The sequence below is a fragment of the Stegastes partitus genome, unplaced genomic scaffold, assembly GCF_000690725.1.
Source record: "Stegastes partitus isolate 25-593 unplaced genomic scaffold, Stegastes_partitus-1.0.2 Scaffold942, whole genome shotgun sequence".
In the NCBI taxonomy this organism is placed as follows: Eukaryota; Metazoa; Chordata; class Actinopteri; family Pomacentridae; genus Stegastes; species Stegastes partitus.
The window spans coordinates 197,065-219,774 of record NW_007578673.1 but is presented as its reverse complement, the minus strand read 5'-3'; the positions used below and the strand labels follow the sequence as shown (position 1 = coordinate 219,774).

The window sequence follows — 22,710 nt, the reverse complement described above, 5'->3', positions numbered from 1 at the left end:
GGTAATTTAGGTTGAGTGGTCCAGCTATGGGTTCATTTGCTATGGGTCACTGGGGGATTATGACCGCTGGTCTGTACATTGTTGACTAGCGACCCTGTGGCCTTACAGAATTGCTGTGTGTTATTACAGCCGAGAGGACAAGCACAAACACACATACACACAAATACCCATAATTCACACCCACACACAGAGACAATAGTGCACAACCATTCTCATATTTGACATTTATTTTTTTTGCAGACCTACACACACAATTGGTGTGTGTGTGTGTATATATATATATATATAAGATTGCAAAGTTAGCTTCCATGTTGGGGACAATACACTGTGACCTGCACCCCTACTATCCATCTCCATTAGATTTTCATGAAGTTTGAGACATGTGGCAGACCTTTGTAGATGCAGCTGCACAGACTATAGAATGATAGAAGATCTCAACTGTAAAGACGCGTCACTCAGCTGGAATTTATTCTTTTGCATAAATAGCTTCAATCTGATTATATATATATATGTATATGTATGTATGTGTGTGTGTATATATATATAGATAGATATATATAGATATAGATAAGAGCGTCATGCATTTCTCTCATTCACTGACTTGCCTCTGTCTCTCTCCGCAGAGCGCTCAGTTCTACAAGGTCACCACTGAGAACTACCATAAAGCTGCAGATCAAGTCAATGCCAAATTCAGGTAAGTTGAATGTTGAGAATTGACTTAAAAACCAGGAGGAAAAAAAAAAGGTTTTCAAATGCTTGGGCACCCTTCAACCTAAAATTTTAATGTGACACTCAAAAGCATGGGCTCCTGTCAGCAACTGACTGAAGATCTAAATAATGAAGCTCACTGTTTCCTGCAAAACAGGAGAAGACACTTCCAGCTTGTAATTTCCATTGTGTGAAAGATCATTATGAAAATGCACTTAGGGAGAACTGCAGAAGCCAAGGCAAGAGCGGAAAGACCGAGAAAACTTTTTTTATTTAGCATTTGCTGCTTTCACAAGCAGAGTGGAAGAGTCAGAAAACCTTATCTGCTATCTCATCAGAAAAGTCAATGTTTGAAGTATGCAAAGCAACACCTGGATAAGCCTGGCTTGCTTTGAGAAACAGGTGCTGGGGACAGACGAAGTTCAAATTGACATTTGTTAGGAGACTAAAAGAAGCAGTGTTTGATCAAAAGAACTTTGTGCGCATGCAGAACTGAAAAAACAAAAGAAAAGAAGCAGTGCGTCAACATTTGATGACGGGCTCATCTTATTGTCTTTTTGCTGCAGGAGGTTTTACTCAAATTAAAAAAATATGAAATTTGTCTGGAAGTGCCCAAACTTTTGCACACAACTGTTAATCACATGACAACAGTTAAATGAGTTTTTTTTTTCTCTCACCAAAAGCCCTTTTGTCACATACGCCGGTATTTCTTTTATGATCTTGGTATCCATTGTGTATTATGGAAAATGATGCATTCACTGAAGATTAGAAGTCCATACGGACCAGTGAACACGCTATTGAATTATGCTAGCCACATTCTAACCTACGTCTTTCAATCAGAATCGCATTAGCCTGGCCCATTAGCTGATGTTGATGATGTGGTTCGCTGATAAGCCCGATCGCATGCTGATGATAGCAGGCGGGAGTTGAGCCTTTTTAATATTTCAGTGATGGAGGGATGTCATTTATACTGAATATTTATCCTAAAACAAACCTGGATCAACCTGTATCAACAAATAATTTGTAGCAGTTTTGAAACATTACCCACGTGAAGACACAAGGTGCAAGATAATCACAAAAAAAAATGTAGGCTCTTTTGCTCCACCGCGATACGAACCATTGCTCTTGTACTCAAACAAATATTAATATCAATATTTTGGAATCTTTTTTTATCCAAAGTGCATTACAGTAGTGTGAGTGCATACATTTTAGCATGTGTTCCTTGTATCTTAACCCTATTATTATACAGCCACACCTAGCGATGATGCAATCATCCAGGAGGTAACATTAAACATCCGAGCTGTCATGGATGTAGCACATATCCAACACGTATATGTAACTCAAGAAGATGCAGAATCCCTTCCCATCCGTGTTCCATCTGTCTTCTTAATAAGAGGCCATTAGGCTCCATAGTAATGTAGGGAAAGTGGATGAGGAGCCTGCAGGAGGTGGGGCAAGGACGGGCCCTGGCTCTGAGCTCACCTCTAGGGAGGCCAGACTGATTGTGTTAGCTCGTCATTAGCCAGCGCTAACACTGGGATCATTGTCTCCCTTAGAAATGCTGGAAACCGATTAGCCTAGCCCACCAGGGGTTTAGCGCTAGACTCGTGGAAGCCGGAGCTGAGACTTCCCAAATCACATTAAAGAAGAGAAAAAAAACTGGAATAACATTAGCGCAGAATGACAGTGCTAACGGCGAGCGAGCGTCGGGTTAATGTGCGGGTAGTCATGTGACACGGGCCTTTGCACAGAAAGCAGCGATTGGTGGATTTGATTATAGGAGGTGCATTAGCAGGGTTGTGACTGGATTACAATAGTGAAAAGACAATGCGTGTGTGTGTGCGTGCGCTAATGAAATGGCGGGAAGGTCTGGTGTTACAAGACGGGAGCAGGGATGCATTGAGGGGATCAGAGCTGAGGGTTAATTGGATTTTACAGGGAGTGTTTGGCCCATCCTTGTTTATGTGTACGAGTTCATGCAAGATGTTTGTATGCTCATATGATGAACAGCTTTCGTGAACGCACCGTGTGTGTGTTTCATCAAAGCTGTGTCTCTTGTGACAGAGACCCTACAGAGATAAGATACTATCTGTGGCCTCTGTTGAGTAATAAGAGGAAATATTTTTTTTTTGTCTAGCAAAGGCTTTTGATTTCCTCGGAGCTGAAAATGTCCCCTTGAGATTAAAAAAAAAAAAAAAAAGAGAGAGTCAGCACCTTATCCATACTTGATAGAATTAACATTTGATATGTTAATGCGAGAGTGTTATAAAGTGTGGGAGATGACATCTTTCGTATAATGTCTTCATTTCCCCACTTTAGCTCGTGTCACTGTAAAGAGAGCGTTAGGGCTGATATTAGGCTGCGGTTTATTATAATAGAGGAGATGTGTGGGACTGGATGTGTGGCTGGCTGTCAGGGGTTAGAACATCTCAGTATACATACCTTTGGAGGATTTAATTAGGACTTTTGCTCGGGTTGAGTTTACTTCTTGCTTTGTGACATCGGGATTGGGACGAGGCAGAAAAATCAGGTTTGGAGAGCGGATGAGATTTGGGAGGAACGTTTCTGTCACAGCTGTATGCAGCACCGGGTTCTTCTGGGTTGATGCTCCGTAATAAGTCAGCTTGGGAAATAATTACTTTGGTCTGAAACTGGATTGGGAATACAAGTGATTGGTTCATGACCAGATATTCTTGGCAGCAGAGAAATGATTCAATTGAATTACACCAAGATGAAAATTTGACTTCTGCGTCTCCCCCCTTTGAATGTATCCCTCCACTGACAGCAGTAGTCTCGGCTTTTTTTTTTTTTTGAGTGAATTTCATTATTGAACGCGATATACATAAGTTAACTGAGTAATTTCACAAATAGGTGGTACAAATAGGCTTCGGCAGGTAGCCGAGGTGCATATGTTTCATTCATTGCGGCGGCACACTGTTGTCATTTTCTATGGCGATGTTGAAAGAAATAAATGAAAGAGGTAGCGACTCGGGGGAGGCACGGTCGGCTGTGTGTGCAGTACGAAGTTGCGCGCTCGTGCAGTTGTTTGTGTGCAGTACAGCTGTTCCCTGCTGTTCTCCTGCAGTATTCCCGCCAGAGTTTTCCGAGAATGATGGAGCTCTCCCAACCGGAACGCTACTGCATCACTGTGACCTCATTACATCCACACACATGCAATCGCACACTCTCGAGAAAAAAAAAACACACACTTCTATATATGGAACGATATGTACATATATATATATATGTACAGACTTTCTCACAGTTACAATTTTGCGCATGAAGGCAGTGCAGCACAGTAACCTTTTGGCATTTCATGACTGTGAACAACATAGTCTGAAGTGAGAATGAGCACACGCCACTACAGCTGTAAATAGGCCCTCATAGTGTCTGATATATACATGAATCATGAACTACACGGTAACAACATGCTCTCAAAGGCCAAGACAGAAGACATTAGGTGTGCGTTTCTGCTACATATACACAACATGTAGCAGATAATGTACCCGCAGTGTTTTCGACACACGCGCACGTACACGCAGGATCAAAGCTTTTACTCACTTTCCCTTGTGACACTGACTCCAGATAAGAGTTCCCAGTTGCCCGTAGAGAGCAGGCTGTCTCTCGCTGCTTTCTGATTTATATGCTGCCACATTTTTCCACTAGTTGTTTATCCAAGTCTGATGCATTATCACGCTGTCCAGCTATGAATGCGTGACCTTTACCGTGCTACATGTATGTAAGAACGCACGTGTGCTTCCATATGCGAGGACGAATGAGGGTGCTCACGCGGATAGTGTGTGTTGGGTGTGTGCGCGTCGGCTGCAGTGACCCAACGGGGCTTTCGGTTTGAAATGTAAGATGACAGGCACAGAGCGAAATGATAGATGTGTGATTATGTGAAGAGATGGAATAAAAGAACGGTGGCGTGGTCCTAAGCCTCCTGTCAGCGCTAACCTTTGGCGGGGCTTTGAACCTCTTTGTCGAAGCCGGTCCAGGGTCCCTGCAGAATTGCGACGGGACAGGGGCGTCGCGTATCGGTGAATAGGTCGGTTTGACAAGGGTATGTAATGCTAAGGAATTAGGACCGTCACTGCTAATGTCCTCGTCCAAGTTGCCTGCCATGATGGTGACATTTGTCAAAGATCAGAAAGGCCGACGCATTTTTACACTTTGGGCTTTACGGCTAAGCGTGAACAGTTGTGTCTAAGCCGAGCATTTTCCCTCCTTATACTATACAGTCTGCCACGGAGAATAAAATCTCATTTTATTCTGTCACTTCACTGTCACTCCTCTCCTCCCTAAGGCTACACACTCACTTCCCTTTGTCTGTTGTTTATTTTTTTTTTTTTTTTTAAAACTCTTTTGAATAAATCTGTTTTTAATTTAATCCAGTTGACAATAACAGCAGCCGCAGTCCTCGCTTTGTCTCTCCGCGCACACACACACACGCATGCAAAAGGTGGAATGAGGAGGAGTGGAGCAAAAACTTGTTGAATGCAAATGGCTCGTTGTTTTCCTTCACAACACTGTTGTGCCGCGCTGCCTCGGTCAAGAGACCACAACTGACAGTCTGTCTTCTCCTCCGTGTTATGTGGGAGAAAGCAGAGCCCACTCATCCCCCCTTTCATCCACTTAGAGCCGTAAACATTCAGCAACAAACAACCCTCAACTGATTTTGTTTACTTAAATTCATATTTTATGCGTCGAGTTATGGATGGTAGAGAATTTTTCTGTAGCTCTGTTGGGACAAAACTCAACTTTTGGTCATTGGTGCTGAAACCCCTAAGAATCAGAACTCAGGTTTGGGCTGAAAACATAACTAAGAGTCCGTTTTATTATTTGAAGAACATCGCCAGAGTGCCAATACGCACACACCGCTACACACTTTTTATTACCTGCAGGATTGACTACTGTAACGCTCTGCTATGTCGTATCTCTAGTACGACTGCTTTCACACGTGTGTCGGTTAAGGAGAGCACGCATTACGCCAGTCTGCTGGTTTATCAGATCGGCTTTTATTCTATGAACCGTCAAGAATCCTCAAATCTTCTAGTAGTGGTCCTTTTAATTCTACTCAGTCAGATCAAAAACCCACAGTGAGGCATCCTTTTGTTATGATAGTCCATGTTTCTGGAACAGCCTCTCTGAAGACCTGAGGGCAGCACAGAATGTTGATTTTTATTTTTTCAAAAAGGAAAGCTATCTTTCTAGCTTGGCTTTTATTGATTTTAATTATTTAGTTTCTTTTTTTTTTTAATGGAATTTAGTAATGTATTTGTCTATATATTTATACATTTTGTTGTATTTCATCTGTCTCTTAATGCTTCACTTTTCTATCATCGTCTTTGTTTGCTCTTCTAAATGTTTTCCTTTTGCTGCTTCTGCTTCAGTCTCGTTCATTCATTTATTTATGACGGCGCCTCCCCAGTTCATCACTCGTTGTTTTTACTGAATCATTCATCTATAACATAATAGTTTACAAGGAGATCTGGATGATTTATTGTATTTTTTTTTAAAGCACTTTGTGTTTCATTCTATTTGTTAGAACTTTACTGAAAAAACACAGTGTGATTGATTGGTTGTTCCAGTGCACAACATTACCTGCACATTACTTACCCACTGCTTGTGAAGAGCATTTTGTAAAACATCTATATGTCATGTTGAAAATCACTGATACTTGCAGTAAAACAAAAAAAAAAAGATTGTGGTCCTGTAATTTGCTTGACTAAAGCTTAAGGTGGGCGCTGCATTTCTTCTGGTCATCGAGGTGGTGGACACAAAATCTGGATATTCTGTGCAACATAATGCAATCCACTATCATAGTCCTGCAACAAAGCATTGCAGAACTATTGCATTGCGCCTTTGGTTTATCTTAGTGAAGAGGATGAATCCGCTGGGGGAAACCCAGCAGGTTTTTCTGCAAAATCCAACCTGCTGCTTCGAAATGTAAATAAGGCGCGGAGCACGGCAGAGGCTTTCCATTTTCTTGGCAGCGCTCCTGTTTGTTTAAGGGAATAATACTGATGTCCCAAAATTAATGAAGTAATGATTTATTGATGTTTAATTGCACCGAGCAGCACATTTAATTACTAAAAATGACAGGAATTAATTTAGCAGACAGATAATTGCAAAGTACTTCAGTCGCAATCATGGAGGTGTTTTTTTTTTTTTCTTCTCTGTGAAGTAGTTGGCGAGGCAGGACAGACTGAGCGGCGTTCTGACCCCTCTAGTCAGGTGAGGGTGAACCAAAGTTCTGTAGCTAGGCAACCCGGGCGCAGGGACAAGATGGTGGTCAGCTGAGGAGCCAGAAGTCAATAACTGCTTTAAAAGCTCTTCTTTTGGTCTTAAGAGCTTCCTGTGCCGGCTGGGAAAAAGCACACACAATCCCAGGGACCTGCGTGGGCGCACACATAGACACGCGATACACACACGTTTTTTTTTTTTAGTATCTGATTTAGTGACTCCGTGGCACTGCAAATGGTTAGGATGCTCACAACTTTTATTGCCTTTCCGTATTGTTTGTTATTTCCATTTACTATAACAGCACGGTGACATGAATGATGGAGCAGAAAGGAGCAGATGTATAGCATTTCCTCACCGTGCAGATAACATGTGCTGCGCATTTACCAATGTAATTTCGGGGTGGCTCTGACTGATCTTTCATTGTATGTCTTATGATATGTGTTTATAAAAAAAAAAATCTTAAGCACTTTGAGGCCAGCGTCCTTCTGAGAGTGTCTACAAAGAGGGTCAGAGAGGACACACACTCCTCTTCTCACTCACTCATCCTTCTTTGTCCCCCTCCATGCTCACTTAGTGTAGGAACAGTGTTTTCTGTCTTAATTTAAATCTCTTTCACTCACTCGCTCTTCGTTATTGTCTGCTTTTGCCCCCCCTCTCCCTCTCCCTCTTCCTCTCCAATCTTGGCCAGTCTTTTATCCCCCTCACGCTTTCCTTGAATCTCGTTTTGTCCCATCCTCTCTCTCTCTCTCTCTCTTTTTTTTTCTCTCTCTCTCATTCAATCTCTTATCCATGCTGATGGATTTCACTGCAGGGGGTCACTCAGGTCTGCTTTTAAAAAGCAGCGTGAGCGAAATGTGTGTCATTTTTCTCCTTAACTGGATCATTTGTATTTATTTACTCCCCTTATTACTGACGCCTGCCTTAACTAGAGAGAACATGAGGGCTTTTTAAGGGGGAACCGGCACCCACCTCTTAACCCTATTAACCCGTGAGCGGACCCAAATGATGATAAATAGACAACGGGGTGATTGGGAACTCAATCTGGCGGCAGACGAGAGTAATCCATACCGTCAATGGAGCTACGGCATGTGTTGCTCGTCTATGCGAGTGTTGTATTTGAGAATAGACGTGAGGTAAGATCGTTTCTTGTAATGTGTGAAACCGGAGTAAATTGCACCATAAAATCGCTTCTTCCTGTTTCTTGATCAAGTGCTTTTTAATGGTGACGCCATTAGCAGTCATGTTAAAACAGAACAAACGGCTTCTTCTGCGATCAGAGTTGCTTAATTCTGCAGTGTGAAACTTTCCTCTCCCTTCTGACAGTGATGATAATTACACAATAATTGTGATGTAAATGTGATAACTACATAAGCACCTCCAATTGTAACCTGCCAACGAGCTGTAAGGCGACACCTGTGGGAATGTTTGTCCTCGCCTTCAATTGCGCTCTTCTGTTTCTTTCTTTCTTTTATTTTCGATTGTAGCTCTTCCCCTGAACGCAGATTTATTCATTTATTTTTCTTAATTTGGCGTTTTTAAGTGCCGGTGTGCAGGATGGCAGATACATATGGCCAACATTATGTGTTTAGTCTTTTTTGCATCGAAAAAATACAACAATTTAATCATAAAAACAAATGAGACCCAAAATTGCTGAACTTAAATAAACATTTATTTAATAGTTGTTGTCTGCTTTGTCTCTGTTTGCTTAGGCAGATGTGGAGTTTCAAAAAGTGTGTTAACTAAATTAAAGTTCACCGCTAATCAGAAAACTGAACCTATTAATGCAAAATTAACTTCAACTGCACTGAACAACAGCGTTCATCAGCAGATAGCAGCTTCTCCTACTGGCTTGGTGAACATGTTGACGTCTAACATCACAGTAAGCGCATTTTGTCACTTGAAGGTGAGGCTTACTGAGTTGAAACCATGAAAAACTATCTATTAGCTGAGGTACATAGCAACATAACCCAGTGTAGCCACAGTTAGCCGCCCCCCAGGTTATCAGCCGATGTCAATTATCTCAAAATGAACTTCTCGATCCGTTAATCTGTCTATCACTAATCTGGAGCAGCAGGAAGTTTTCCTGGACGCTTTCTAGGTTCAGCCATGCCCTAGCCTGTACCATCGCTACCCAGTCATTGCTGGTTGACGTAAAATGCGTCACTTTTGGCGTTCTAGCACGGACACCATCTCTGAAACGCTACACAATACACACAGATTTACCTGCTGCTGATATTTCTGATCAGCCTTGTGTGAACTCGTTTGCCATTGAATGCAATGGATGTAGAAGTCCTGTATTCCAACTTTAAATACAGAAAAGTCCTGTAAAATGGAACGGCAACAACTCTCCAGAACCAAAACTTATTATTAGAAACCAAGCTAAGTGCATTTTAACATGATGTACTCAAGCTTCAAAATAGTCATCTTAATTTTGTGGCCATTTTACGTCTTTATTAGATATCACCAGAACGATTTCAGGAAATGAAAGAAAGAGATGCAATTATCAGACCTAAACTGAGGCTGTTGCAGTTCATGGCTGGTATTTTGACCCCTAAGCCACAAGCGTTATAATCTTGTTTGCTTGTTTTTTTGGGGTTGGAGAGTGGCTGATTTCAATCGAACAGTTCCAATTTTGTTTTAAGCATTTTTTCCCGCAATAGTTTCATCTGTTTTGGGCAATATTAATCAACCAGTGGTGCTCTGCCATTCGTCGTTCTAGAGAAAGTAGTGAACTTCTGCAGTCATTGTGTGCAGTCAGTACTTTTTTGCAGAAGACTTTTTAACATTATCCACTGTCAGACTGGAAACCGATGCCTGTTCTTGTTCGTCCCACCGCGCTTCTCCTCGTCTTTGTTCGGAGTTGTAATGCATCTGAAACGATGACAGATGAACGTACCTGTTTCCACGTGCGTCTCAACACTTTGTTCAGCATGCCGTATCAGTAAGAGAGATCTATGAATGTCATTTTCGTGCACAGCTCTGCGATGTTACAGCAGATGGTAGTCATGGTCAATATATGCAGGTTTGAAAAATGGACTGATACTGTTCCCCGCGCCGTCTATTGGCTTAACACATGCATATTGTATGAAAAATCCCGACATCGATCTCAATACGTCCTCCAGCTCGCAGTCGATATGTTCTTTGAGGAACGTAGACTTAGCCATAAACCCATCAGAATATGCCCCCTCTTTGGAAATGTGCTGACTTGAGCAGTGGAAAGCTTGAAAGAAGGGATTGTATTAAATGATATAGGGACACCTTGAGGAGGGAGACGGACAGAGAGAGGCAGCGAGCAGGTGATCTGTTCTGCTTTATTATATGTTAAGTAGAACACATTCAGTCTCTCGTGTCATTTCTGCCCCTCCGCCTCATTTCTTTTTTTCTGCTAAAGGAAAACTTTACAAAGGCTCCGTGACGAGAGCTTCAGGAGTTTTCTCTGCTTCTCCTCTCTGCTATTATTTCCTCCTTTTATTTGCTGCCCAATGTCTCACAAACATACACCAGCCACCTCTGTCCTTAATAAAGCATCTTTTCTCAAAGGAATGTCCTCACCCCTCGCTGTCCACATTGCTTTTTTTTTTATTTACTCCCTCTCTCCCCTTTTCTTTGTGATTTATGACACACAGCTGTGAATCTGTAATGTAGATATCTAAACCAACCTCCCTTTCATTCTTGCCTCTATCAGTGGATCAAGGCTATAGGGACTTGGTTTATGTGTGTGTGTTTATGTTGGGGGGTTGGGTTGGATAAGGAGTTGTTATAGAGACCTTTACTGCTACTGATGGCACGAGTCGAGACCCCTATATGACTGTTTAGATTTACTGTCTCTGGGGGAAAAGGGGGGGATGCACACTTGCACTCAGAGTGCAAATAATAACCAACTGTATCTGCTGTGATGTCTCTATTCATTTCAGCGTCTCCTACCACATGGAGTTTTATTAAATATCCCAAGAAGACCTGGGGATGGAGGGAAGGAATAAAGGAGAGAGAAATAAAAACGAGATATAGATTGTGAAAAAGGCAGAGCGAGAACGAGAGTGGGAGGATGTGGGACAGTTATTGGCAATGACCGGCTCTATAACCTGTGGAATAAAATTTAGATTTGTGTGCGTGTGTTGACGTTTATGCTGAAGCATTCTAACTTTTTCCCTGAGTGGATAGTATGCATGATCTACTGACAAGCGAGTGTGTGGGTTTATGTTGAGTGATGTTGGTGTGATGGCTGTAGGGGTAAAGAGCAGGAGTGGGACCAAGAGGGCGTATAGCTCTGTTTTTTTGGACCACAACATAGAGAAAACAAAAATGACTTTTCTGTAATTGTTGCTTTTGTTTGTCGATCTTTGAACCTCTAAATATTGTTCAGAATAAACAGTTTGAAAAATGGAGATCAACTTGTGGACATGTGCCTGGAGATAAATAGCCATATCTCGTGTTTGCAGAATCTGTTTTTTTGGACATTTTGAGGTATCGCATCAGAAGTTTGAGGAAACGTCCCCAATTTTGCTTGAGATTATTTTAGACTTAATGACTTATTACATGATGGAAATGCCTCTTATGAGTCAGTTCTGCTGTAGTGAGCATTTAGCTCACATGACTGCTGTTGTTTTTGCCTCCGGACAGCATGAAACATGGACAATACTAGCTGATGTGAAAAAACAATTACAACTTTCCTGATTGAAAACAACTCCTGAAGACTTCTCTCTGTTTTTTTTTTCTCTAGTAGATTGACAAAGTTTTGTTTGTTTCTTCATCTACCTAATTGAAGATGCAGAAACAAAGCTTGCATCCTTTTTTTTTTTGCACTACTAACGCATTGTTTCATGGCTTTTTCATACACGTAATACTTCATTCACAATGCGCCTTAAACTTTGACCATCGCAGTCTGTAGTGCGAAATGAGCTGTTATCTGTTTGCTATCAGCGGCTCAAGTATTTTTTTTATATTCGTGCCAGACATCACAACATATGTGACGCACATGCAAGAAGATTGTGGGTCAGAATGGCCAGGAAAGCATCCTGGTCTGCAAAACCCAACCAGACATTCTAGTACATCCTGGTATTTTTACTACATTTGACATTTTTTCTGACGAACGATATGGTATGGAAGTATGGATATTTGAATGCACCATTACATAGCCTATACAGTCACCTTCTAATGCTACTACACAGCCTACTTTGTTGATAATGAATCATACAAAGACATCCAGATTGGAAGAGTCTAGGAAACCACTGACCAGTACACTAACCCATCACAGCCTGTTAAACTCCAATTATACAGTCAGAGCAACCCAGAAATGAAAAACAGCACTTTTGGCCTCCATCCCTTTTTTTTTTTTTTTCATTCCCCTTACATCACTTTAACTCTATTAAGAAGAGCTTTTTGCTTTGGGATTTTGATACAGCGCCTTTGTTTATGAAAGCCTTGCTACTCAGGTTACATGGGAACTGAATGATTCATAGTTGTTTTTGAGTATATTTATAATGATAGCCTATGATTCCCACAGTGGAAGAATGCACCCTGTATCCACTTTGCAGCATTTAACTCCGGATACTTTGAACTATCTTTGCAGCGACTACAAAACGAAGAACCTAATGTTTGCCTTGTTTTCCGGCGTATTTGATATAGTTATGTGGCAAGGCATTGTTGGTGCAAATTGTAATTAAACACAAGCAGCAAAATCCCCCCCCCTAGCTTGCCTACAACCGTTTACGGTGACTTCAGTGTATTTCCATAACAAGACTGAAAAAAGCTCGGGGATTACCTGAGGCCAGCAAGTGACTTCAAAAACAAAAAGCTTTTCAGATAGTACTGATATGTTTTAATGAGTTCTGTAGTAATTGCTCGGATGTAGTTCATGACCTTTCGTTGCAGAGCGAGATGATATGGATAGGTCTCCGATGAGAAAGGTAAAAAAAAAAAGAAAAAGGTAATCTTCTAGTGGGTATAGTTTATAGCATATTCGTGGTATGACATGTCTATTGTTTTAACATCTGCTCACCCTTCTGCATAGCGCTACAGCAGTCACACCATAGTAAATGACACGAGGGCATTTAATGTAAAACTGAGGGGGAAGGAGGGGAGCCTGTAGTCTTTCCTCGCCGCCTCTGTGTGGCTGGCAGCAGGAACTTAATGTTAATCTTAATGATAGATGATAGAGGATGCAGCGTGCCGCCACAGAGTGTGTGTGACAGTGTTATTGTCTCTATGATTAACTCAACCACTGTCTCAGGCCCTTCCCCTCCGAGAGAGCAAGCAAAAATAGAAGTACCACTGTTTAGTTTCTCATCAAGAAATACTCTTCACTTCTATCCGCCCTCCCTTCCTCTGTCTTCCTTTCTTTTTCTCCGTCTTTCTCTCTCTCTCAGAGGCCATTACTGGTGATAAACACTGCGGTTTGTATCAGCAGGATGCACCTGGCATTAAAGCAAACGCTTAAGAAAGTAATTAGTGGGTGTATGTGGCTGCTCTCGTCCCTGTAGATGCCCATAGGCGGTGTAATAAATGAGCGCCAGGATCCATAGGAATAGGATGGCAGCGATTTCTGCTAGCACTGCTGTCATCGTTCAATACCCTGACGCAGAGCAATGGCCTTGTCATGCCTCCTAGCAAATGACTGAATTTCTCCCTGATGGATCCACAAATGCAGAACCTTCTCCACACCCAACAGTATAATGTTCCAGTCTGCATTGAAAGTGGTAAATGTCAGGTATTATTCAGGGTATAGACCTAACTTGGAAAAAGGCAAAATGTAAAGAAATACTCCCTCACTTATTCACTTTATTGCAGACAGCTGAAGCTGCAGAAGGTCGAAGTGTGGAAGAAGTTGAACAAAAAGAATTTATAAAAACAGCCCTCTTTCTGCAGCTTTCTATCCTCTTTCCTACTTCCTCTGTGGTTGGGCTTTGTACTTTCACCTGATCTGAGTGAAAAGCCCTGTGATTGACTGAAGTCTGGATTATATCAACCTGGATTATATAAACTGCAGAAGTCTGGTTTGAGTTCAGACCACTTAGATTACAATATGCTAAAGGTTAGTTACCAAAAAAAAATTACACCTACATTAAATATAAAAAGGGCAATAAGCAGCAAGTATCTTAGTTTAGCATACTGACGAGGAATGGACTAAGCAATTTGTCAAGATGCACCAGTTCCCTTTCCGTGTTTTCAAAACGGCACCAAATAGATGTTCAAAATGGTTTACCTAAACCCCTGCTGATGCTCCTCGAACTCTGTAGCTCATACTATATTTCCAATTCTCTAAAGAATTTCCAGTTTAGCGTAGCAACTGAGCACATTACTGGAGAGTTAATAAGTGTATTGATGTGTTCATGCCCTCATAGAGGTTGTTGAATATCTGAAGACCACCTCTCATGCTGCCACAAATTGTCACTGACCTGCACAGACAAGGACTATGGATTTTTTGCGGCCATCTTAACAAATATGACCATGTGGTGCCGCCCGTAAGTACACATCTCCGCTGCAACAGCTTCCTGCTGCATTGCACCCTGGGTAATGACCCATGCGACCAATCCCCTGCTTTGCATCCAACGGAGGGGTAATTTCTCTCTCCAGGGGGCAAATCAAACATCTGATTCTGACTACAGGGGTTCGACTTCACCCCCCAATATTCCTTTGAGATCTCAAGAGTTGCTGACGGGCAAAATCTCTTTGCCTTTCACACCCATGCAAGGCGTGTTTAGTGGGGCAGATGGAGTGTCCTGGGCACTGATGTGAGCAAAACGATGACACCACCATTAGCATAATAGGCCAAGCATGTGCATGTATCGTCATTATGGATTTTTATGGGGTGTGTGAAGAGACAGACAAAAGCAGTTAACACTGGGCAAGGCACTAACGCTGGTGGGACGTCCCACTACTTAGATTGGCTGACGGATCCAACTCTTGCATGTATCTGACAAAAAAAAAAGGAAGTCCCATTTAAATGCACTGAAGTTAAACGTAGTATCTATCATTAGAAGTGCTGTAGCAGCTCAGATAGAAGCACTAAAACTGTAGCAGACCTCAAGGACATATTTGCACATGTTAAGTTAGTGAAGTGTTGCCTATAAGCAGTCGTATTAGCGTTCACATTCTACAACAACCTCCTCATAGAAGCTGAAAGGTGGAAATTTCCACTTAAAGCAGTCCAAGGTGATGGCTACACGGTTTGTAAATGGTTGACGCTCTCAGGGAGGCATTCTGAATCAATGGATGGATTACTTAATACCCAGTAGAGTGATCAATACTCTCTTCTGCAAGAGCTCTTTAAAGGGCGTTAAGACATAAGAAGAGAAACTAATTTAGCGGCAGGGTATATTTAGCTTGCTGGTAATTTTAACCTCATCATCATTATCGTCATCATCACATTGTAACAGGTAGGACTTGTCTACATTAAACAGACTCCTCTCTTAATTTGCTTTGTATTACGTATCGACTGGTGGAGTAGCCACTCCTCCGCACAGCAGTCCCATGGCACTGATGGATCCCTTGTTTCAGGGAATGACGCCATAGTTGTGGGATTGTCCATTTTTAGAACACCCTCTGGCCTCGTTGTTGATATATTGTAGTGCACACATTGGCGTGGTCAACACAGCAGGCTTCGAAGGCTGGATTGACCTTTGACCTTCCTCCCAGCGGATACAGTAGCACTGATTGTTGCTTCAGGTATTTTGGTGTGGAATGACAGTAATAATCGAAAAAGGCAGGGGATGCACACACAATGAAGACTGCAGTACGGCTCAATTGACTCAACAGCATGAGCTCTCTTGAGGTGAAAGTGACTGGATACCTGGCTTAAGATATCGATACTGGAACCGTACCACCGCAAAAAAAAAACGAAAACATCAGGAAAAGTAATAGTACAATGCATAACAGGAGATGAAAAAGAAAAAAATTAATGTATCAATGCAGTGGAAAATGAGCCATTAAACAACAGGACGGAACTATTGTGCCATTATGTGTTCATTCATTTTCATATCCACAAATGGAGAAACTCTCCATTAGGATCAGCTTTTTACCCATTTACATCTCTCCACATTTATTATCGCACAGTGTCTTTTAAAAGGTTGAACCTTTAAAGAGATAAATGCGAGCAGGACGTTCTTTCTGGGATTCAGTAGATTGTTATAACTGATGTTGCCAATCTGCATACTTGTGAACACTTTTTAGCAGCTTGCAGTACGTTTGCACATTGCAATGTTTGCCGCCTTGGTAAGTTCGCTCAAAATATGGAAGCCAATTTAAATAGTTGTCATAACCTTGTCAAACTCCATTGGTGAGACTTATTTCACTTCCATTTGAGTGTATGAGTACACTTTTATTACACTGTCTACTACATCTGCTAACCTGTTTGTCGGTGAGCTGCTTCACCAAACTGGACATGTTGACCCCCCTAGTTTGCATAGGAAACAGCTTTAACAGACAAGGTTCGTGGTGTCCATGCGCTCGCCCCGACTGTCGGTTATGCTGTCGGAATAATGCTACTTCGCTTTGTGCATCTGCTTTGACAGTCCATGGACTGATGGCAAGTATTTCTGCAGCCATGCCGCTCCTTTGGTCAGCATGAAAGCCACAGAGTGCACTCACTGTGCCTGTACAAAGTGGAAGCAAAGCGCTGCACACCCACTGCCCCACATTCACAAATTGACGAAACTCGTAGGAGAAACAGCTTCTATAAAAGTGGCATCACTATGAAAGTATTAACACTAACAATAAGGGGTATAGTTTAGGTTTAATGTTAGGGTTTTGCAGTATCTTTCTAGTACTGTTACACCGTGCAACACTGACACTATGGCTTTGTTCTCATTTCCTCAACTTCTATACCTTTATACCTATACTGCCAACCCCCTTGCACTTTCCTTTTCTATGCATTCCTTTTTTTTTGTTAAATTGCCATGCTTCCATTCTTTTCACACACACACACACACACACACACACACTTATGATTTTTTACACTTTCATTCCTTCCCTTTACCTCTCATCTTTTCTCCTGCCCTGCCCTCGCCTTCTCTTTACCACCATATTTTCTCCTGTTTTCACACTATTTTTTCTCCCCCCCCTCCACTCTCCTCTCACCCCCACAGGAGGTACGAGTTGTATCCTGTGTGTGCAGACCTGCAGGGCCAGATCCTCGCCTGTTACAAAGACAACGTTGGGAAAACCCTCCACTGCTCCAACATAGCAGCTCAGTACCTGCAGTGTGTCAACGACGCTAAACAGGTGAACAGAACCATTTGTCTCGCAGCGTTTTTCTTATCTTGTTGGAGCATGATTTGTTACACTTGTTATTTCTATCTTTTGCATGAGAGTCTTACATATGCAAATGAAATCAAAATTATTAAACACCCTCACGCTGAGTGATTAAAAAAGAGCAATATTAGATAGGGAATGAATAATTACGACATGGCTATATTTCAAAAATCCCACAACTTAGAGAGGTTCGGTTCCACGTTTTCAATAACAATTTGATTACAACCTCATAGAGTTGTAATTTGTCACATCTGATTGTCAGAAAACCTTTAATGTGTGAACCCTTCTAGACTCAGCAGGGTTGAATAATTTTGATTGCAAATGCGTGTGTATTGCATGCTTAAACAAATGAGCATTACACTGTATGCAACTGAATGTTTGCAAAATAGGAAAAAAACATAAATATTAAACTTGAATCATTATAAACCCTCCAAAATAACATTTTTTTCCCCCTCCTCTTTGAAAAGAATGAGAAATATGCGCGTGCACCTTCGTGGACGCATGATATGTAAGTTGTGGCGCTTCCTCCTCTGGTTAGTGTAGATTTCATCTGTGTGTGTGTTACAAAGTAGCTCTTGTAGCTGCAGCGTTGGGTTCATAGATGTGTGTGGTAGCTACAGCAGAGCAGTCATTCCCTTTTTAAATGTCTAAACGAATTAATAAAATATACACACTGGCATCCATTTACATGCGCCGGCTCCTTGCTTTTAGACAGGAGAATAGAATTTCCAGCGGACTTGTGGCGCCTGAATAAAGCTCACTTTAAATAGCCGGTTTAAACCTTACGGCCTATTTCCATAATACCTGCTGACACAGGCGTTCCCCCCTGACTGTCTCTGTGTGTGTTTTAATGTAATAAGACCAAGGGACTAGCAGCTGCTAGTTAGATGCCATTGTCCTCTTCGTGCTCTTTCCTTTCACTGCCAAGTGCAAATGTTTTTTCGCCCTCTGTCTCCCACAGTCAAACATGGTATGGTAATAGCAATGCCACTCAGGTTGATATTAACTTGATTCCCCCCCTCTCTCGCTTTGCAATATGTAACATCCATTGCCCCCAAAAAAGGACTCAATTTGCATTCATAGAGCTTTTCTATTAGATTTTTTTTTTTTTACAATTGCATTGTTTTCCCGGAAATGGGGAAAACTGAGTTTTGTGTCGTCTCGCTCACTCTCGTGAGTATTAATATTAGATCTAAAAGTCAGATGCAGGCAGATTTTTAAACTATACATCACGTAAATTGCATAATGTTTTATTCATCGCGGGGATACGGGTGTGCGTGCGTTTAAGAGAGCTACCTGTAACCCTCGTCAAGATTCAGCAAAGGTATGTTCACAGTCCGGATGCTGTTATGATCTTGTAAATTGTTTGGAAGCAAACCTGAGACGGTATGGTAATCCGCTTGTGTTTATCACCCCGCAGCAATCACAGCACACTCCTGTTCGTCTGTGCTTATCTGTCTAAGACTTGCTTTTAAAGTCATTAGGTGCAAAAGAAACAGTTTTGTGATAAGGCTTTAAAGGAATAATATGCAGAATTACACAGCCGACAAAATAAGGGGGAAGAAATGAAGTAGGATTGATATGAGCTGATGCTGCTGCGCGATTAGGATGTTTACACAGCTTTATCAGAGCCGAGCAGGAAGCCGCGCCAAGAACAAATGTCAAAGGACGTGACTTTGACCTCCAGAGGTCAGGAGATCCAAACGTGCCCTCTAACGGGCTCCTCTCATCCTCTCGCCCTCTCCATCAAAGACGCGGGATAACGTGGCTCAAACAGTTGAAAAACGACAACATCTCTTTCCCCTTCTCCGTCCTTCCTCCTTCAAATCTGAAATTCCACTTTAAAACTGCAGCACCAAGGATATAGATAGAGATGTTCAAGATGCCATCTCGCTCAGGATGAAAATCAAATCCCTGAAATCTCAGTTTTACAATAGTGACCCTTCAGCTGGAGTCAGTGGAGACAGAGGAGTCGTCAGCTGCCCGGCCTCTGTCACTGATAATTAGCGTTCTTATCGCCACAGTCGGTGATAACATTTAGACCCACTTTCGTTCTCTTTTGTGCCCTCTTTGCCCCGTCCCTCCTTCACTCCCTCCGTCCACTATCCCTCCATCCCTGGTCACATTTCTAATGCATTCAGCACTTAACAGGTCTGATAGCAAACAGTGAGGAAGAGGCAGTCGAAGGACAGATAAAGTCTCTCCTTCCTTCTTCCTCTCTCTCCCTCTATGAATAGGAGTTTATCACGCAGGCCGATCTCTCCATCCACTGCTTGCCTCCTCATTCCATATTCTCGCTGCATGACCGCCTCTTGCTCCCTATCTCTTCCTTCTCCACTTCATTTTTTAGACTGACCCTTCCATCTCCTTTTTACTCTCAAAGGGCTGAGACAGATTCCCGTTTGTGTTTTCAGATGGTATAATGTTTGCACGCATTGAAATGAACAACTGTAATGCACACATTTCAGTCGATATTGCTCTGAAGCGCTTTAACGATTGAATTTGTCAGTTCAACGTTTATGCAATTCAGTCTTGACTGAGAACATATTTGTGCTTTTAATTTAATAGATGATTATGTGAAAGGAAAATCCCTGTTAGGCTGTCAGTAGTAACGTTTTACTCGCCAAGTTATGGCTGATACATGTGGAGACGTCGTGAAAAAAGTCAAATGATTAAAAAGACACGAGCAGTGAGAAGATCACAGCAACAAACCCTCATGTTGGCCACACTTACATCCAAGCTAACATTTCAGGTGCTGTCACTTCATGGTGTACACTTGGCTAGACTTGTTTAGAAACTGAATCATCTTTTGTGCAACTTTTTCTCTCGAGAAACTGAATACAGCGACTCAACTCCTCAAGCGCCGATCCAGCACCGACGCTTTCTTTTTCTTAAATTTAAAATCTGTGCCGCACGCTGCCAGGAATTCTCTGGAGTCATTTCTGTTTAAAGTGGCACGAGGCCAGGGATTGCTGTGACACTTAAAACTGAAGTCAGCAGCTCATCTTGACTCAGTGAATGTAACGGATACTAAATAAATGCTACGGAATAAATGTGACTAAATGTTACAGGGCTGTAAAATCAACTTTGATACTGTGTTTTTTATGTGGTGCTATGATGGCCAATGCTTGATCTGTTTAAAGTTGTTTCTATGGAGTTTTCAACTCGTCGTGTTGAGGAGAGTGAAGATGTTTTAATGATTTGGTCCTGTTTTAGTTTGGAGGATGGATTTTTAGTTTGTGTCAGTGATATGCATAGAATAAGAAGTAGCCTGCATTCTGTCTAATGACCAGCAGGGGGCATCGACTTTGGTTGCACGAAGAAGTCGGATTGAATAGAAGTCGATGAGAAAACGAATCTACTTCTTCCTTGATTTGAAGCTTTGATGTACATTTTCCTAATAAGTTTATGGTTTCAATTGCTAGTTTGAAGAGTTTATGAAGACAGCGTGCTGTTATTTCTGTAGATTATAGTTCAATTTGGGATAAAATAGAGCATAAAGCACTATATATTGTAGTGCAGGGCTACGTTGTGGTAGACAGGTTCCACAGATCCACCACTTTCTTGTTATGTCTGGTATCAAAGAGAAAGATGGACTTCCAAGTGCTGAAATCGAAGCTTCAAAACAGTAGTGCACAAATCAATGGGTGAGATCAAGTGGTGGTAATATCCAAAGAAGCTTAGCGATTGCCCAGCAAAGACATTAAAGAGGAGACTGCAAGCTAGACCTCAAGAATACACACAAACCAAATGGTTAAGAAACACTAAGAAGAAACCTCCACAGGGAGCCTTTACTGAAGTCCATATCTTCACAGATGTGTGTTGGATTATTGCACCACTAGAATGTTTTGCCCCATTGGAATTCTTTCTAGTGTTCCCAGATCTCAGCAGTTACCAAGGTACTGCAGAAAGTGATATCACAACCAAAAGAAGGGTTGGCCAGAACTACAGAAATAAGTTGTAATATACTGGAACCGTCCTCTAGGTGTTCTCTTCAAAGTCTGCTTTTTAGTCTTTATAGTGCAGAAGGCAATGCTGGGAGCAACTGTTTTTATCAATAGTCAATTTATGGTCAGTTCAGTAGTGCAGAAAATAAACTCTGATTCCTTTGGAGAAATGTTACTGACTTATCTGATCCACAACACCAGTATTAAGTTGGTCAGTGAGAAAGAAGATATCTTTCTTTCTTACATTCTGTCTCTATTATTCCCTTCTTATGTCCCTTGTTTCTTCTATTTTCTCTCGCTCGTCTTCTCTTAGGCAGCTTTCATCCAGTGGCATCTGCTGCAATAGGCTGGTTCAAATGGTTATTGACAAGTAGTTCTGGGGATTTGTGGTTGCACTTATCACTAACATGGAATCCAGTGCCCCTGGGTCTTCTCTCTACTTCTAGGGCTCACTTCATCCCCTTCTCTTTTATTGTACTCTCAGGCCTTCCCTCTCTTTGTTTCGTCTCTCATGTGTGAAATATCTTTCTCTTCTGTTTTTCTTATTTTGATGTTTTTGTTTGCCTTTTTCCATCTCTCTGATGCATTTCCTTCTTCGCTGTTGTCTGCAGAACAAGCTGAGGACCGGGGGTTAAAGAAGAGAGACGAGGAAAGAAGGAGCAATGAAGAGTTTATCGCGGGGGGATTTACTGATTATCGAGCGACTGACAGCCAGACTGAACCCGAATGGCAGAAGAGAGGAATGAGTCAGCACCAAGACACGCACCCTTCAGAACCCTGTGGAGAACCAAACCAGAACCGAACCAGACTAGAGGCACTGAACACAGCACCCTGAGAGAGACCCTTTTCTCTTTCCCCACCTCTTTCACCCTTTGTCTTTTCTCTAGCGTGAGTATGGCACTGGGGGGGGTGGTGACACTGTCCGACATCCTGAAGACACAGCAGGGACCAACAGGATCCAGCAGGCCTGAGCTTTGGCCCTCTGAAAGGACAATAATGATCAAACCAGGACCACCTCAAGAAAAGCCACCACTGTCACAAGTCACTTGGATCCACCCCCTATCACTCCTACACTTAGAAAAGTCTATTTTTGCTAATAGTCAGTCCCATTTTGTCGTCCGTTCCTCATTGTTTTCCCGCCGCATTGTCATGTACGCGAATGCACCTGTTTCTTCTTTGCACCTGTTTTGTGTGACTTTATTTTTTTGTGATGTTAATAATGTAACTGTGTTGAGCGTTCATCCAGACCGACACTTGTGACAATGTCTGATCAGAGGCAAATAAAAGACGAAACCATGCAGGAACTGTTGTTGAACTTTTCTCCATAAATATTCAGCGGCCGCCATCTTTCAAACGCGTGTATGTGTGTTTTATGCTAATTACAGTAGAATTACCCATCTTTTGACGGATGCGGGGCCCTTGTGTTGTCACGACAACATTTCGCCAAATGGAGTGAACGAGCCTGAGAGAGGAGGGGAGAGACCGACGCACAGGGGAAATAATTCGTCCCAGACGTTGTGGTTCATCATCTATCTCCCTCTGTCTCTTTCTTTATATAGCT

The 22,710-nt window shown here is 42.0% G+C and overlaps 1 protein-coding gene across 1 annotated transcript in view; it reads left to right on the top strand.

Moving 5' to 3' along the window:
* Window positions 1–22,453, top strand: part of LOC103366397 (coiled-coil-helix-coiled-coil-helix domain-containing protein 3, mitochondrial-like) — a gene marked incomplete at its 5' end in the record, with an annotated part of 67,442 nt that extends 44,989 nt beyond the window's left edge. The window contains 3 exons of the mRNA XM_008294105.1: window positions 624–694; window positions 17,037–17,172; window positions 21,761–22,453. Coding sequence (XP_008292327.1) covers window positions 624–694; window positions 17,037–17,172; window positions 21,761–21,784 — 231 coding nt within the window. The remainder of the gene's footprint in view (window positions 1–623; window positions 695–17,036; window positions 17,173–21,760) is intronic.
* Between the last annotated feature and the right edge of the window lie 257 nt (window positions 22,454–22,710).